The following is a 17,133-nucleotide window of genomic DNA, read 5'->3' on the forward strand; positions in this document are numbered from 1 at the left end:
CAGACAGACAGACAGACAGACAGACAGACAGACAGACAGACAGACAGACGGACGGATAGACAGACAGATACATTATTTAAGGTACATGAAACATAGACCAAACAGTCTCGTTATCACACAAAGTGGCATATCCTTCTTGGCTTCTCATACTAAAAGTTTAGAAACCCTGTCATCATCAAAGTCTTGAAGTTTTGGCATTTCAATGTTCAGCATCATTGAGGTCATCATTGTCATCATCCATTTTTGTGGTTCATACCATCGGTCTCCTTCCGTTTTACTTCCACACTGTCTTCTTTAGAACGTTATTTTTAAAAGAGTGCCCAGCCATGTGCAGAACATAGAGCACGCGCAATAGTTTTTGGAGCTCCAATTAATGCGTTACGTAATTGCCATTCTTAACGCACTGTAGCCACTATAGTTGAAATATACAGAGAAATGCGTACACGGTACACTGTACAACTAGCCAACTTGACGAGGACGAATTAGCATTTTCTAGGCAGTGACATCTGTTTGTAGCATTGGGCTATTTGATATCTCTGACGTATTTGATGTGCAATAGAGAGTTTGTCCAAATTGCGTTTAATGCACAACTCGTGGATCCTGGAAGTTGTCTAGCTGTACAACTAGTAGTAGACTGTACAAAGGTAAATAATTTGAAAGATGTTAGCTTAGTCATGCTATTCTACGTGCAAAAGTCTATAAACATACAAAGAATCAAGAGTTGAAAGTGCAGCGTCTACGACTCTAGCTAGCTAGTAGCTGTCGGTTTGAAGACGGAAATTAGCCGCATAGACTACGTAACGCCGTGAAGCATGCGCGATGCATGCCACCTCGTAAACAGCGAGCTTATGTTTCTAGGACATGCAGCGGCCTATCAGGGCGTAACGTAGCATGGGCTAGACCGGGCTACTTATGAGTCAAATGTCCATGTAAAATGAATTTGTATAAATAGAAAAATTAATTAATGAAACTTACCAGTGACGCTTACAAGTGTAACTCTATGTACACTACGGATCTAGTCTCGCGTAGACAGACCCTTTCCTCCGCGTCATACGTGCATACCGCCTGGAAGTACACTGCATGTGTATGACGAGGCGGAAAGGGTCTGGCTATTCGAGACTCTGTGGGTCTCGGTACAGTGTACATGTATCCAGAGATATGTAGTGTGCATGATATGGATAATTACAAACGCCATGGCGGATCGAGGGTGGTGCCTGAGGTGCCTAGGCACCTCCATTTTTAGATGGCAAGTAGGGACAAAACGAAACAGCCGTCGGTATATAGTATAGACACCACCTTTTCTAGTCTGGATCCTTCACTAAATTTTTTACATTATTAGTTAGTCAATTAAACGCCAATAAAATTAGGCGTGTTCCGTAGTAGCGTGAAGTCTAGCTTTCCCCATTTCTAGAGGTCACGCTACGTCCCTGGGCCCATGCATACTTCGAACGTGTACTATAGATCATGCTACACAGAGTTCAGAAAAAGAGAGGCCCGGACCTTGGGCTCCCGCCTGGTTTCGCCACTAGTGCTGACACAAATTGTAAGTTCATTATATTTTGACATACTGTGTCTAGGTTAGTTGCAATAGTACTGACGCTCCGAGCAGCCGTCGGTCGCAAAGATATTGTAACCACGTGCACATCTTAGTTTATGCTAATTACCAGCATCTACTCCATAACACCATCCTCTTCAGACTCATTTGTCGCTTTTATCATCAGTATTTCAGAGGCTGTGTTTCCTTTCTTCTACAGTAGTTTGACAAAAATTAATATTAATTTAATAATGACTTCCTTTCCTGGTTTTAGTTACTACTTCTTACGTCAGTCTTTGGAGTCGTTCCTTTGTAAGCGTTGTCCTCGTCGTCATCCTGTTGCATGAAAACGCCATACGTTTCACAATTTTTGTCATCTTCGACAGGGTCGTATTCCTGGCAGTCATTAGCATCTGCATGCTTGGAATGGACGCGCCTTGAAAGCCTTCTTTGACTGTCTTCTGTCGTACAATCAATATTCTCTTCATCGTTCAGGCTACAGTCTTCTTTTTCATCTAAAGTATCGCTAACTTTCACAGATGTCTCTCGTCTGTCGAACTTTCGTTTCGGATTAGAATCTTTAACGGAGACTTTGTGGTCCTTCTTCGCCGACTGTTCTTGACTTCTCCCGTTGTTTTCATGCGTTCCTTTCTGCCAGTTACTCTTCGTTTCTGCCACAAGGCGCCGACACTTTTGAAAGTATTCGATCCACAGCCTTCTGGCTGGTCCAGGAAAAAGGCTATATATCGTCAGCACTACGCTAAAGATAGCCAAACAAAATTGAGAGGTGGAATACAATACTGTCAAGCGCAAGTCGTCAAATTCCAAAATACAGTCACTGCTGCTGTTTCTGTTTTGGCAAAAGATGTAATTCAAAATTTTCCGGCTATCTTTGTTGAACCAAAAGTAGCTGTAAACCTGAGACATAGTAGGTGCGCATACAAACAGAGGTGGAGCCACCGTTACTAGAACCAAGAAATGGCGAGTGATAACGACTCCTACGACTTTGAATTCTCGGTTTATTGCTCTCTGTTTGACTTGAAATTTGAAAGACTAGACAACATAAACAAAATATTACCACAAGGCCGTTGTGCTGTTTCATGTTACATGTAGGAGCATTATAAGCAAGCCTCAGATTCTAGGCAAACCTGATCATGTATAGCTCTCTACACAAGCAAATGTCAGACCAATTAAACTGACAAGAAACAGATAGTCAAATTGACCATTGGACGCGACAGGAGAACAAGACTATCTGCATGCTAAAAGCCGAAGCAGCCTATAGCTGTACTAGTAATCGTTGTAATGATTTGTTGACTTGCAAAGTCCGCATCCACCCACATATATACACATCTACACACGCACACACGCTCGTACACAACAAACAAATAAGCAAAAAAACACGCGCCGTCGTATCGGCGGATCCAGACTTTCTGAAAGGTGTTTAAAGGCGCACTTTAACGTACTGGCAATGTGACGTCACGAACCAAAACTTAGCAGATATATTAATTAACTTCATTGCTAAGTATTGATAACATTATAAAAACTTTGAAAACAAGATCACGTTACCAATTATGATACACTAAATGCAAAGTGTCACGTGACAACCGGTCCTAGCCATGATTGGTTCGGGGCTAGGGTTAGAGGTATACAGTCAGGGTTAGGGTTTGGGTTAGAGCTAAGGGTAGGGTAGGGTAGGGTCTTGGACCATTTATGGCAATACCGGACCAACTCTATGGCAACCACAACTGATCCGGGGACCATTTATGGCAGCCACGACCTGTCCACCAGACAAGTTAAGACAGGGGAACACATATAGCGTGACAACTTTCAAGGCATGCACAAAAAGAGTTGCCAATGGTGACCTGGGTCGCTTACTCATTCGTAAACACGAACAAGCCTAAGGTTTTATACAATGACTGCCTCTGCATACGCAGGTTCAAAGCCTCTGAAACCTTCTCCGTGTACTGTATTTCCGGTCTCGAAAGGGAAAGGCGCTCACCCCCAGTTGTGCGACCCTCTAGAATAAGATCCGCCTCTGCCACGTACATGAGCAAGCACACTTAACGAGCTCTATGTAGTACAGTGTTTTCTATACATATATACCTGTCTCATGCGCTTAATAATAAGTATCGCCATGATAAAGGCAATCACTGATGCAACTTGATTTGGTACTGTGTACGAGTAGAATTGACCATTTACCGAATTCGGAGCACAAATAAATTGAGTGATATCGCTTTGATACGACACAGTGGCAAGAATAGCGGACACGATTGTTGCAGAAACACCCAAGGCAAAGACGATCTCAAGAACCAAGAATAGTTTCGAGTGTCGTCTCAAAATGCCTCTCTGTCCGGGCTTCTTAAGGTCATATATAGCCACATAGAAGTTAGATACGGACAGAGTAAACAAAAAGGAAGATGTCAGATTCGTGAAATGAAAAACTGCACCTGCAAAAACGGAAAAAATATATATAGAAATTGAAGCAAGGTAATAAAAGTTAACATACTAATATGATTTGATTATCTGTGTAAATTACATGTATAATCAGACTTCTACGATATTTTGTTGTATACTGTATTGTTACATCATGTTGTTCCATTAATTTTACTCCTGCCTCTTAATGAATAGAGAAACACTACAGTGTTAAACCCTTGGCCGGTGTATGTAATCATATCTCGTCACTGATAATGTTTTGCATACTGAGATATTTAGCTTTAGCCACTGGTCTCAGCTAAGGTTTCCCAATGTAATCGTGTAAACAAAGGGTGTAAGTATGCAGAAACACTGTGGAACAAGCAATTGTTACAAGTCAGGTACATTTCAGTTACACGTACCGCATGGCGCCTGAATATTACCTGCACCTTCGCCCTCTAGACACCTGGCTGTTGGTGGAAAAACAGGCACTTGCAAATGTAGATTAGGCGTTAATTCTCGTAGCTAGGAGAGGTAAAGCCTTATGATTGCATCACGTTCGTCTATTGGTCTGTAACAACGTCACGTCTCGTCTATTGGTCGGAATAACTTCATTTGCATCTAAACTAATCGAGTATAAACACGGTCGTACGGTCGGTTGCCCCAGACTACTGTAACCTTAGCCGGATATCCTGGCCTTGGGTAATAAATAACGACGGTATTGTACTGTCGATTCCACGTAGCGTGACCTTTATTGTTCTTTGGGCTATAAATTATATTCGGTTGGGGATCATGCCATTACAATGAAGAAGCAATAAAGTCACTAGAGGACCCAGAATTTAGTTGAGTTAATTAAAGGGGAGGACCAATCTAAAAAAGTGACACGACCCAAATTTCACTAAAGCAGTTACAAACATACTTGAGCCCTGAACGCATTCAACTGCACGTGATTGCATGATCTCGATTTTAGTCACTGTATGAGAAATACACGCACACTATTTTGATTATAAACATTTGTCACTTCTGCTTCTTCAGTGCCGTTGACGTCGCTACGCATGGACCTGAGAAGGCCATGGTCTCCGCAATATTAGTAGGCGTGGCCTTTTAGTTTCTAGACAAGGTCTCATAAAAGTCAAACCCAAGTAGCTGGCCTCTCCAACTTTTAGTCCAGCTACCTTCTTGGCAGAAGCTAGCTGATGGTTCGTAGCTGTTAGTTCGAGGACGGAAATTAGCCGCTTACGTAACAACGTGGAGCATGCGCGATGCGCGCCATGCCATCTTGGTACATACCAGCGGGCATATGCATGTATCTAGGACAACAACCCGTACTTACGAACATGTACTTGTTGGTCGTACTAGACAGATTTTAGGGAAGGAAAGGTCCGGGGGTCCTTGGGCTCCCGATTGGATTCCGTCATTACGTGCTAAAGCCTCGGCTGCTAGCTTAGGTTACAAGTATGCATATAAGGTAAGTCATGAAATACAAAGTCGCGTGAACGTCACTAGACACCATATGCCAAGACATGTCCAAACAACTGGCAGAGAAAGGACAGGCAGTCTTTGTGTCAAATAGCTTCATTTACATTCTAATCTACGAGAGACACGGTATAGAGTATGCATACTGCTATACGAAACAACAGAGAGTATACTTAGAGGTGCAGGTGCACATAATCGATACCGTCACAGTAGCCTACGCGGAGTTAATAATACCGCTCACATCCGTCTATCGACCCCGACCCGCCTACATTCGACTGTCGAGACGTTGGTGTATAGCGGTATTATTATATCCCTAGCGCATGCATGCGTCGGGTTAATGACAAAACACACGCCCAATAGATTACATCATACAGTTGCGTACAACGACATACTTTTACGCATACGCTTACATATATATGTTGATCCACACATAAGCCTTACCTAGAGAGGGCGTGCCTGTGACCTCTGCTGACACGCTCCATTGGGCGTGACACAGTTTTTTCTCCATTTAGAGGTAAGTCACCAGGACGCCGACAGACATTATATAATTCTTTTTTCCTTTTTACAGACAAAGGAAAACATTACTAATAGCTACAGTTCTGATTTTACAGCATTTCTAACTGATTTCCCAGAGCATTTGCTACTAAAAATATATTTTGTGGAGAAAGCAACCAAACTAGAATCAGAAATATGGCTGCAGTGATGTCTTTTTCTGTCTACAATCCTCCAGGTATTTCATGGCTTCTACACTATTCTCTACCACACTGTACAAAAGCACATACAGTAGTACGTAATGTTGTAATAAGAACCACCGCCCTTCTAGGCTGGGTAATATGGTACCTAGGCTGTATAGGTTAAGGTGCCTTGGTTAACGACACCAAGAAATGTGGACATGCATACAAATTGCAGTGGCATACCCAAAAGGGGTGCACAGGGTGCTCGAGCACTCCGTACTTTTTGTCTTGGATGACTGGTAGGAAATGTTACGTCGTCACTGCAAAGTCAAAATTATAGTACGCAGGACTTATACAGACAGACAGTATTCCAAGGCAGTTATGCAGTACTGCACTGGAATTAGCTTGACTTTATTCACATGCCAGCCACACTTTACGGCAAGTTAAAATTATAATTTATGTTGACCAACCCATTGGTTCGAAATCCAATGGGTTCACCACTTATGCAAACATGCATATACGTAAGTATATCCATCTTCTCTGTTACTGTCTCGTATTTCGTCGCCTCCTTAGCCGTGACGCTTAGGGACTACAACTCGTCCTCTGCTTTTTTATCCCATACTGTAGATCAGTGCTGAAGTATGCAGTGACTCCACTTCTTCAGCTCACGGTTGTCCCCAGCATACAAAAGGCACGGCGCTCCGCCATGCCTTGGCTTCCACTTTGTACAGTCCCGACATGCCTTGCTGTATGAGTAGGCAGTGATTAGCTATGAAGACAATGGGCTTGTATTTGTATTTTGAAAAGTGGGAAGTTGTTACAGGCTAACAAGTAGTTCCTGTGATGCTTGGTTTGAAGATAAGACCAATTAGGACAAAGACTGCCATATGGTGTGAACTTAATTGTAATACAAGTACTCAAAGATAAACAGTGGTTGTCTTGCACTCTGTCCACTATTTAGGTCAGTATCTGATGATAACAAACGAAGTCTGTAGATATCTGGCCTTCCTATCCTATATAAAGGCAGGTTCTTAACTTCTTGATGTCTGGAAATTTTCTCACTCACATTAATATAGCTATCATGTGGTCAATCAAGCACAGTGAACTAAGACAGAGAGAAACTTTTTTAAGAAGCTAAACCACTTTGTTTCTTTTGTGCCTGAGCATTCTGTCAAAGCTTTTGTGGGCCGGCCATAAAAATCGGAATGAACGGGGCCAAAATTTAAGGTGGGCGTGGTTATTTCCGCCGCGCCTTCCAGAAATCCTGGAAACACCCCTGCAGCTAGTCCTACTTCTTCGCTGTAGCGACTGTAACTCCTGAACTAAGCGAAGGAGCTATCTAGGGGTGAATGATATCAAAAACACAAAGGAGAAGAAATTCCTTTATACAAATACACAACACTCATGCAGTTCTATACTTATAACCTAGGACGCCTTCTTTGTGCTATCATAGTTAACTATATATATTAAATTTGTAAATTATTTCTCATATATTACCTTGAACGATACAAAGAGTACTTGGATTCTCCCACGTGCCGAGTGCGTCGCTGTGCGAGCAGTAGGTACCACGGCGTCCCACGGAAAATGCAATAGCGTAATGTAGCGCTAGCAATGTAAGCACCGTTGACTATACGTTACTCATTTAAACAAACTCAGTAATGATAAGTCCCCACCTGTCACCATGTAGAAAACTACCATGAGCAAAGTAATCGAGTGCGGAAACTGACGCCTGAAAAAACATAAACAGCTGAAGTAAAGTCTCCAAGCGTTTCTAGAACTTCTTACAATTCTTTCACTTTTGCCCAAGTATAGAAAACAATGAACGAACATATGCATATTACAACTAAACTGATGTAGATTGCGGAAGCAATAAGAGAAAGAGTTCCCTTTCTCAGTAGCCAGTCTGCTATAGGACAAGGAGGAGAGCATGGGGAGTTGCTCGAGGTTGAAGAAATAAGTGGTCGTATGCACGACGATGTACCGTTAGCTGTTCAGAATTGAAACAACAATAGTTAATAAATAGTCACGCACATCACAAAAACGTGCAGATACATAATCATTATGCACATGACAGATAACATGCACATACACTAAAACTGGTCAAGCACTCGCGCACTCAAACGTGCACTCAAGCACTCACACTCACTCAAACGCTATTACACTCAAAACGCTTACCTTTGTATGGCTCATCTTCCCCTGCTGAGACTACAGATGTGGAAACCATACCTTGAAAGGTCTGCACCAATTATCCACAAAATCACACAAATAATGTGGCCAAGTAGTGTAATGATGCAATTAATTAACTACAATTACCTTTATATTCGTTTCATTTTGATGTCTAGCTGGAAGTTGTGTACAATCAGGGAGTGGAATGCAGACGTCAGATGACTGTGTAATGCTTTTCACGATTCTCCATTCCGATTGGCAGTGCACCGTCTTGACAGCTGTACATTCGTCTTTTGTTGGCCAATGCTTGTTGCACAAACTATCATTTACTAACGGTCTGTAATAATAACTGCAAATGAAAGGAAGACCGTAAGAGAAACAGTCTCTAGTGATCAAACTCTTTTGAGCAAACAGACGCTCCAATTCCGTTTCTGTCCTTTGCAATCCACAGCCGTTATCAACAACGATGAACCCACTAAAATTATCCTTCCCCTGGTTCATAAGTTGCAAATCGTTCATCCATGGAAGGTAACTTTGACAAGCAGATGACAAGAAGAAATCGTAGTTTACCTCACTGAATTGTTGGTCTAGTTTCACTCTCTGCTCGCCGCATCGCAGAGAGATGTTGCCTTGTGAGTGCGTGTGAGTACTCTATAAGATAATATTCATGCAGGTAAATCAAATTAGCACTCAAGCCTAGCTTGATCCGACGTCGTACTTCTAATTCATTCGAATTGTCTCTTGAATAGAGAGCAAAAAAGATGGTAGGAAGACAGTTGAAGACAACAATGATGACAACAGTGAAACAAGCAAGACGGCAAGAAGACGCACTCCCGTCTTTTACTCGAACCATTCTCTTGACCCCAACAAGCGCGTTTCTGCGTTCCTTTCCTTCTGTAATTTCTGTTCCCCTTGCTGCGACTGTACAAAGCACATGTGTAACTGTTGCCAACTCGGGATGAACTCTGCATGATGTCTCTTTAGTAGCTAAAGAATGTTTATTTATGTAGTGCCATTTGTTGTAATCGATAGTTATGGCTCACCATGTGTGTCAAACTAACGCTATTCGACGACAGCTACTAGACATCATTCGGCGACGACTATGTCATTCGGCCACAGCTATCGCCGAATTTTGACAAACATGCCGCGCGCCGTGTGTTTCAAAATTCGGCGACAGCCTAGGCATATCAAAGTTCAGGAAAGTAAGTAATGGGCTATTATTGTGTTAGTATCAATTTCATACATATTTATTCAATTATATACACATTCATTGCGTGATTCGATATGTTTTATTGGATGTCGTCGGTCCACTTCATCTGCGCTGATGAGGCATCAGTCTTCCTGGCCTATATCTGGTGTGTACACAACTTCTTGCCCCGAATCATAGCCATCTGCAGTTACATCTACAACGTCCATGTCGTCCTGGTCGTCGTCTAGGCCGAATTCAATAATAAACGCAACTTTAATTTCATGACGGACGTCTAGGCCTACTTCCGCGACGGACGTGTAGAGAATGACGCACCTTCCGGTCGGTCGCGTTGGCACATAGTATAATTCTATATGTATACTAGAGGAATGCAGCAGCTAGAGCTGCATTTAGCGATACCGAGATCATCGCGAAAGTCCAAAAAACAGCGGAGATATTCATTATTTCAAAGTTCACACTTATGTGGAACAGACAGTAGTAGTTGACTTGAACAATTCATATCATAAACATATGTAACGCTATTACACGAGTAGACAACACGGGCGAGGATCGCCTAGATACGGAACGACGACAGTCCTTGACGGTCAAGTACCGACTGTTTATATTTATGATTACAAACGTCTATATAGCAAGTGCACGTCCACTAATCTACATGCTACTGTTACATACCACATTCCTCCCTCTTAGTTTCAAACATACTTCTAAGATACAATCAATTAACGTAAAACTAAACGCAACAAGTCAATTATTAATTAATAGCACAGTCTCTATGTCACACAGGTGGAATCTGGTTTCTTTCTGGGCGGTCTGGTAAGCGTATATTTGGTTCTTCCTCTTGTAGCTCTTGCGCCCTGTTCTCTAGTTCTGGTGGAAGTATCACCATAGATATCTCCTCTCCAAGCATCTCAACAGCTGGAGCCAGAAGACATTCTTCATCTTCAATTGCTTCATTCATCTCAGATCGACCTTTCTTTTCCTTGCACGTCAGTTATGTAATTCTTCTTGTTGTTGTTCCACCGGATGTGTATAACATGGTTTCAGTCTGTTGTAGTGCACCAATATGGCAGCTCCTTTCCTGACAGTTTTCACCAAGTAATTCACATCTCCTTTCTTTCTCAGTACCCTGTATGGCCCTTTCCACGAACTTGATAGCTTCGTCATATGACCTTTCTTTACTGCTGGACTATATAGCCAAACCAAGTCTCCTTGTTGGTATATTCATGCCTTACTTCAATTTCCTTGTTATAACCTTTGCTTGATTCTGCTGTGCCTCTGCCAAACATTTTCTAACATTTTTCATGCTCTTCGTTTGTGCTTCACTTAAAGCTGAAACGTATTCTGACGTTAACTGTGGCACTTGCTCTTTTCCTTCCATGATAACATCTAACCGCGTTGTCGTCCATCCCTTCCAAACATTAGTTTAAATGATGTCTCCTGTGCTGACGACTGTTTCGCTGACCTGTGGACCATCAACACTGTCGCAATCCGCTCATCTTAATTCTTCTGATTCTCATCTACATGTTTCCCTAGGAGGTCTTAATGGAAGCACTGGGGTGTTAAACTGTGAACAATAAGAGCCAGGTCATTCTGTCTTACAGGCGCTGACATTTGTATATATCGTCCATCTGACTGGTATCAACAGATCAGATCAAACTTGAACCTTACTGTCTCAAATTCCAGTTGGCATTTCACTTGCTTGTGCCTTTTCGGCTGGCAAAGAACAGTGCATATCAGCCGTCAGTTTGCTGGCTCGGCCGGCTCTGTGTTGAACTCTGTTATTGTATGGTTAAATGTTTGTGGGTCAGTTGTAAGAACAAGAAATGAAGACTATGATGATGAATGTCGTGTGACATTTTATCTCAACTGCTCAAGCAGCAAACATGAACTGTTGAGTTAAATTTCTGGTAGTGTTCATGTGTGGAGTGTGAATGGAAGACTAGAGGAGAACTCTCACTAAATACTAAACTTGTTGAAAGAAAGATACAAGGCCCGGTATCTTCCTGCAGGAAACCTACGGTCCAGACAGCCACAGAAGCAGAGAATCGGCAACGATTTGTTCAGACGATTCCCCGTATGTACACAAAGTCTTACTCTCTGGAAGGAACTACTTCAGGTTTAACCATACCAAGTGCTCCTAACGCACCCAAAATTCAGCAAGATATGATCTATGAGCTAATCCAAGAAGGGTCTCCTTCTGAGGTTGTATTGCCACAGTCGATACTTGTGCGATAACTTTGGGGTCCCAGTTTGCTTTAGTTGATAAATCACAACTTGTCACTATATGTCTCACAATCCTTACCTTGAAATGTGCAGAGATATCGGTCTTCCTTGCTAACCAACAATCAGAGGCAATCAGAGGCACGCCTACGTCAAATACGGGTACTAAACGCGCCTACGCAGGTAATTTCAATGCTTTATTTCTTCGTTACGGTAAACTTTAGCAGTAAACGGTTGCAAATGGTTTTGTCATGAAGTGACAGCTTTCATCTGAGAGATAGTTGAATTTGGTGAAAGTTCTCCTTTACTGTACACTTGTTTTAAGGTGTGTGTTTTGATAGAACAAATGGTAGTTTGCTAGCTGTAGGGCAAGCTTGTAAGCAGATGGCATTGACCTTGTGTACAATTTCTTGGTTTTACGAAACATTGTCAAGTAGATAAGTGAAGGAAGATGCTTTGTATTGTTGTGATGAATTTTTCTATTGTCAATTTGTAGTGGCTAGGTGATGGTGTTGATATTTTCTGGTGTTACTGCATGGAAATGGGAGAATATTTATTAAAAGCATACACTGATAATGATCTTATTTGAAGTGCAGATCATACTGTTGAGCTATATTTAAAGTAATTAAATTATTTTTATGGGTCAGTCACATGACTGCATAAGATGTGGATATGTGGTCGTTGGAAATGATGAGTAACACATTGGGGAGTGTTGATTTAAAATTTTAGCGAGTGTGTGATTAGTAAACTAAAACATTTGTTGTTACCGTGTGAACAACATCTAAAGAACTCTGGATTACAGTAACTGTGTATTAGCATTAAATTTGTAAATAATTTATGTTGTTTAATGAACATGTATGTATATATACATATAGTAGTAAGGTATGAGGTGTTGACATTTATTACACCAATAACAAACATTGTGCTTTTATTGCACAGGCTGGCAAAACTGCAATGCAAGCAGGAGAAGGAAGGTTGCAGTCAGTTTTTGGCAGTCACAAAGAAATTCTTTCTTCTATCCTTTCCCATCTGAAGGAATTCATTGAAGTGTGATCTGATTGTTGTGTTGTGTAAACTTTGTGTATTAACTATAACTTGTTTATGTGTGATGTTAGAGTGCTGTTGCAGTTCAACTTTGCAGTAAGTGAGACAACCCAGTGCATTATGACGATGTCAGACAATACTGTATATGTAAATCTTTTGTCATGTGTAATGATTTTTCTTATCCCTTGAAGTAACAGCATACTAATGTTAGAAGAGATGATTATTTTCATTATCACTCAAGTTCATCTCACCTAATATTCTTCCAGTAGATTTTCAGTATTTATTTTTATCATATTGCAGAGCCACCCAACTGACCAGCAATAGTTTGTTTAGTTTTAGGGATTGATTTATGTGAAAAGTAAGGGTAAATCCTGTGTTTGTTTTAAGTTCGTACATGCTCAACAGCAATAGCAGCTGCTGGTCATCTCTCGTCACCAGTGACAGGAAGAATGAGGGTCAGCTGATTAAGTTGTATCAGTGGTTTAGTGCAATTTGTGTTTTGATTTCTTTGTGTACCTAGTTGTCTGCTGTGCATCTGAACTAAGTGTTGCTTTCCATACTGCTATACATTTATTATCAGAGGGATAGGATTTTAATACATTATGTTGGCTAAGTGAGTGTAGCTATTAATGGATTGGGGTGTAGCTAACTTGCCGCTTGTATAGTGTAATGTCAACAGATAGTTTGTTAGTTTAGGCGCTTTAGGAGCAAGATTTGACTTGGGCTGATGATTATCATTTAGAAACGAGATGAAATGATATGAGAACTTGGAGAAATTGCAAAGACATAAGGCAAAGTATCACAATAGGACAGACCACTGGCATGTGTTTTTATCAATACATTTAATGTTTCAGATAGTAGCCGACACTTAAAATGATTGTGTGAGTGTTCTGTATTTCTCTTATAAGGGGATATTCTACAGTGTAACTGGCAGTACATTTTGTGTTGAATACATTTATTATTAGTGTATTATAAGAATTTCTTTGATTTATACAGACTATTACACCCATACTACCATCTCGAACAGATGTGGCAAAACAGGTAGATGAAGAGTTAGTACAACGTCTGATTCAACAATTAGAGCAAGTGACACAAGACGGTTTAGCAAAAGATAGGCAAATGGATGATTTGAGACAACAAATGACAGATCTACAGAAGGCACTGAAGGACGAGCAATTGCAGAGAGAACAGGCAGTTGCTGGAGAAAGAAGGGAGAAAGAGCATGCAGTTGCTAGAGAAAGACGAGAGAAAAAAAGGCAGTTGCTAGAGAGAGAAGGGAGAAAGAAGAGCTACGGCGACGATTACAACGAGAGCAAGAAGTAAACACGACATTCACAATGATTTCAATGAAGCTCGACAAAAAATTGAGCAAATGAGTGTAGAGAAGGAAAATGTTCAGCGATTACTAAATGAAGCACAAATAGAAAAGCTAACATTGTAGAGCTGCTTTCAGATTCCGATGCTGCAATTGAACGATACAAGCAAGAACGAGAAAACGAAGTTTTTAAGATTCCTTCACGTGACATTCGATTGACTGGCACAGAACTAGGACGTGGATCATATGGAGGTGAGACACAGTTTAGGCCAGCACTTATAGATTTACATGTTACAATTGGCTAAGGCCGGCTTGTGTTGGCTTGGCAATAAAGGCTGGGACAGGCCACCACGGCTCAGCATGGCTTGAACTGCATTTGCTTGACGTTTTCAAATACAGCTGGCCCATCTTTGCGTGTGTGGGTTGCTTGTGTGGGTTGCTTGTGTAAACGATAGATTAAGACTCTGTACTATTATTTAGCTGTTTATGTTGGATATTGGGATGGGTGTCCTGTTGCTGTCAAATGTTTGTATGATGATTTTGGCTGATGTTGAACGATACGTTCAATTTGTGCAACAAGAAGCGTCTGTAGCATGGAAGATACATTATCCCAACATTGCTGGTGTTTGTGGTTTCACTCTGGAGAAAGAAGTCAAGAAGGCATGGGTTATCATGGAGTTACAGAGTGTCTCTGTTTCTAGCGTGATCGATACATGTCAATGAGATGCTGCACCTCTCACTTTACGAGAAAAAGTCGACATGGCACATGATTCTTTGTGTGGACTGGATCACATTCACTCCATGGTGAGAACAGTGAATGAAATAAGGTTGAGCCAATATCATCTCATTCACACGTCAATAATCAAATTTGTTTCGGAAGTCGAGCCTATTATCTGACTGACAGATTAGCACAGACATACATACATACATACAGACAGACAGACAGACATACAGACAGACATACAGACAGACGGACATACAGACAGACATACAGACAGACAGACAGATTATTTTATTGTTACAGATCCTCTATTTGTACACATCCTAAACTTCTATGATGAACCAGTCCTTCACAGCGAAATACTTTAAAACATTAGTGGACTCAGATCTGTACATTAAAGTCAAAAAACTTGTCATTGTCATTCGTTGTTTCTGAAACTCAGACAGACAGACAGACAGACAGACAGACAGACAGACAGACGGACGGATAGACAGACAGATACATTTTTTAAGGTACATGAAACATAGACCAAATAGTCTCGTTGTCACACAAAGTGGCAGGAAGGTAAGCTTAGAAGACTGACAGTTAGACTGTGGAAAATAGATCAGGTAGTAATTACACAATTGTATATAATCATTTAGTCAACAAACATTCATGAATGGAGACTAAGATTAGTAAACAACTTAACTTATACAGAATTGTCAAAATCATGGAAGGATTGATTCATGCTCATAGGCTTACAAGTAACTGTTGAAACAATTAAGTATATCAATGTAGATACTTTGTAGCATTTCCTTGATTGTTTCTGGTCTTATTGTTTGTTGTGTTGTTATAGCAACCCATGGAGGTTCTCCACAGTGACATCTGCCCAAGGAACATCCAGGTAACTGCAGCGATGAGAGCCAAACTGGGTGATCTAGGAGCCGCTCGTTTTCAAGATACTAAGCTTTCAGCCGGCCTTCTCAGTCCAGAATACACAGCAACGGAGAGATTTGATGCTTCAACTCTACCAAAAAGCAAGGAGACTGACATGTGCAGTCTGGGAGTGACCCTATGTGAGCTGTTCACTGCTGTTACTCTAGACCGCAGAAAAAGAATTAATTAAGTCTTACTCGTCCGTCAGCTAAATGTCCGTTCCTTATGTAAGCACTTGATGAGAGATAATCCTGCCACACGACCAACAGCAGCTGAAGCTCGCAGAATCATTAGTTGTATTCGTGATACAGACGAATATACATCATGTCCACCTAAACGAATGGTAAAGGGTAAGATGGATGGAGTGGCTGATGTCACTCTTGTTCATCCCAATTGGTGATGTTGACATGTCATCAAACCATGTGGTTGTTTTATCTTTTACTTGATATCATTTCTGTGTTTGTAGAAGAGAATTCCTTAGCAATAGCAATGAGCTTAGCTCTGGTTTTGCACGTTGTATTCTCGAATTGACCAGACAATGTCGAAGTAGTATTTTTCAGTATTGATATTGTTAATTGGAAGGTTTGATGTATACACTTTGTCTACTGCACTTATGACCTGTTGTTCAAATTGACTTGTGCTGTGTTTAATAAAACATGTTTTGCATTTCCTTTTGTAAAACAGATCTAAGACTATACTGCACTAAAGTTTAGAAATAGAGTAATAAAGCGTAAGGTGTTTAGCTAGATTGCTAGCTAGTGCAACTGTAGTTTCTACTGAACATTACGAATTTTGTGAAGTCTGTCTGAAGTTAACTACACGAAACTCGTAAACCGTTCGTTGCAAACTTTGCTGTTTGATAATGGGAAGTATTCTTCTGGGCGTACAAACCTAATGAGGCATGGTGTCTGGAATGAGACACGGGTCTAGCTGGACAGGTGAGAATCTGTGTGGCTTGCCTACACATTGAGCAGCCAAGCGACTCCGGGCATCACAACTTGAAAAGCAAGATAGCAATGTTAGTTCAAATAACTTGTTCTCAAGATATTTCAAATTCAGCGTCTGCTTTTAAAGTCGTTTGTGGCTAATCACTCTTTCAAAGTAATTAATTTGGTCTCTATAAATATTGTTGTGAAGCTGATCTGCTACTGTAGAATACAACCTTGTTTACAGTTGTTTTTACTTAATTCTAAAACAAAGGCATAAGGAAGTCTGCAAACAAAAAGACTAAAAATCTTCAAACATCTGGTTTATTGCATGTTGACACCACAGGTATTACCATCTCATTCTACAGTAAGACTACATTGCAAACTGGTGAAATTTTGCATCTTCATTGAGATAAAAAACGTTGAAGTAGCAGATCTTAACAAGATGAACTATGAGAGAAAATAGATACACATACCATGCATCGGGTTCGTTTTAGTTTCGTGAGACTTCCAAACATAGAAAGTT

The 17,133-nt window shown here is 40.9% G+C and overlaps 1 protein-coding gene and 1 long non-coding RNA gene across 2 annotated transcripts; one reads left to right on the top strand and one right to left on the bottom strand.

Annotated features, from left to right (window-relative positions):
* Window positions 1-1,543: 1,543 nt before the first annotated feature.
* Window positions 1,544-9,191, bottom strand: LOC134183427 (uncharacterized). Its single transcript, XM_062650958.1, has 8 exons — window positions 8,981-9,191; window positions 8,410-8,913; window positions 8,272-8,332; window positions 7,882-8,083; window positions 7,770-7,825; window positions 7,594-7,701; window positions 1,823-2,587; window positions 1,544-1,748 (listed from the first exon to the last, which is right to left on the bottom strand). The coding sequence occupies exons 1-7, from the start codon at window positions 9,113-9,115 to the stop codon at window positions 2,421-2,423; spliced, it is 1,233 nt and encodes a 410-aa protein (XP_062506942.1). The 5' UTR covers window positions 9,116-9,191; the 3' UTR covers window positions 1,544-1,748; window positions 1,823-2,420.
* A 4,536-nt stretch (window positions 9,192-13,727) lies between these two features.
* Window positions 13,728-16,315, top strand: LOC134183330 (uncharacterized). The gene is made up of 3 exons (XR_009970480.1): window positions 13,728-14,297; window positions 14,526-14,849; window positions 15,602-16,315. It is a non-coding gene; the product is annotated as an uncharacterized LOC134183330 (long non-coding RNA).
* Window positions 16,316-17,133: the final 818 nt, after the last annotated feature.

Source organism: Corticium candelabrum, chromosome 8, assembly GCF_963422355.1.
Source record: "Corticium candelabrum chromosome 8, ooCorCand1.1, whole genome shotgun sequence".
Classification (NCBI taxonomy): Eukaryota; Metazoa; Porifera; class Homoscleromorpha; order Homosclerophorida; family Plakinidae; genus Corticium; species Corticium candelabrum.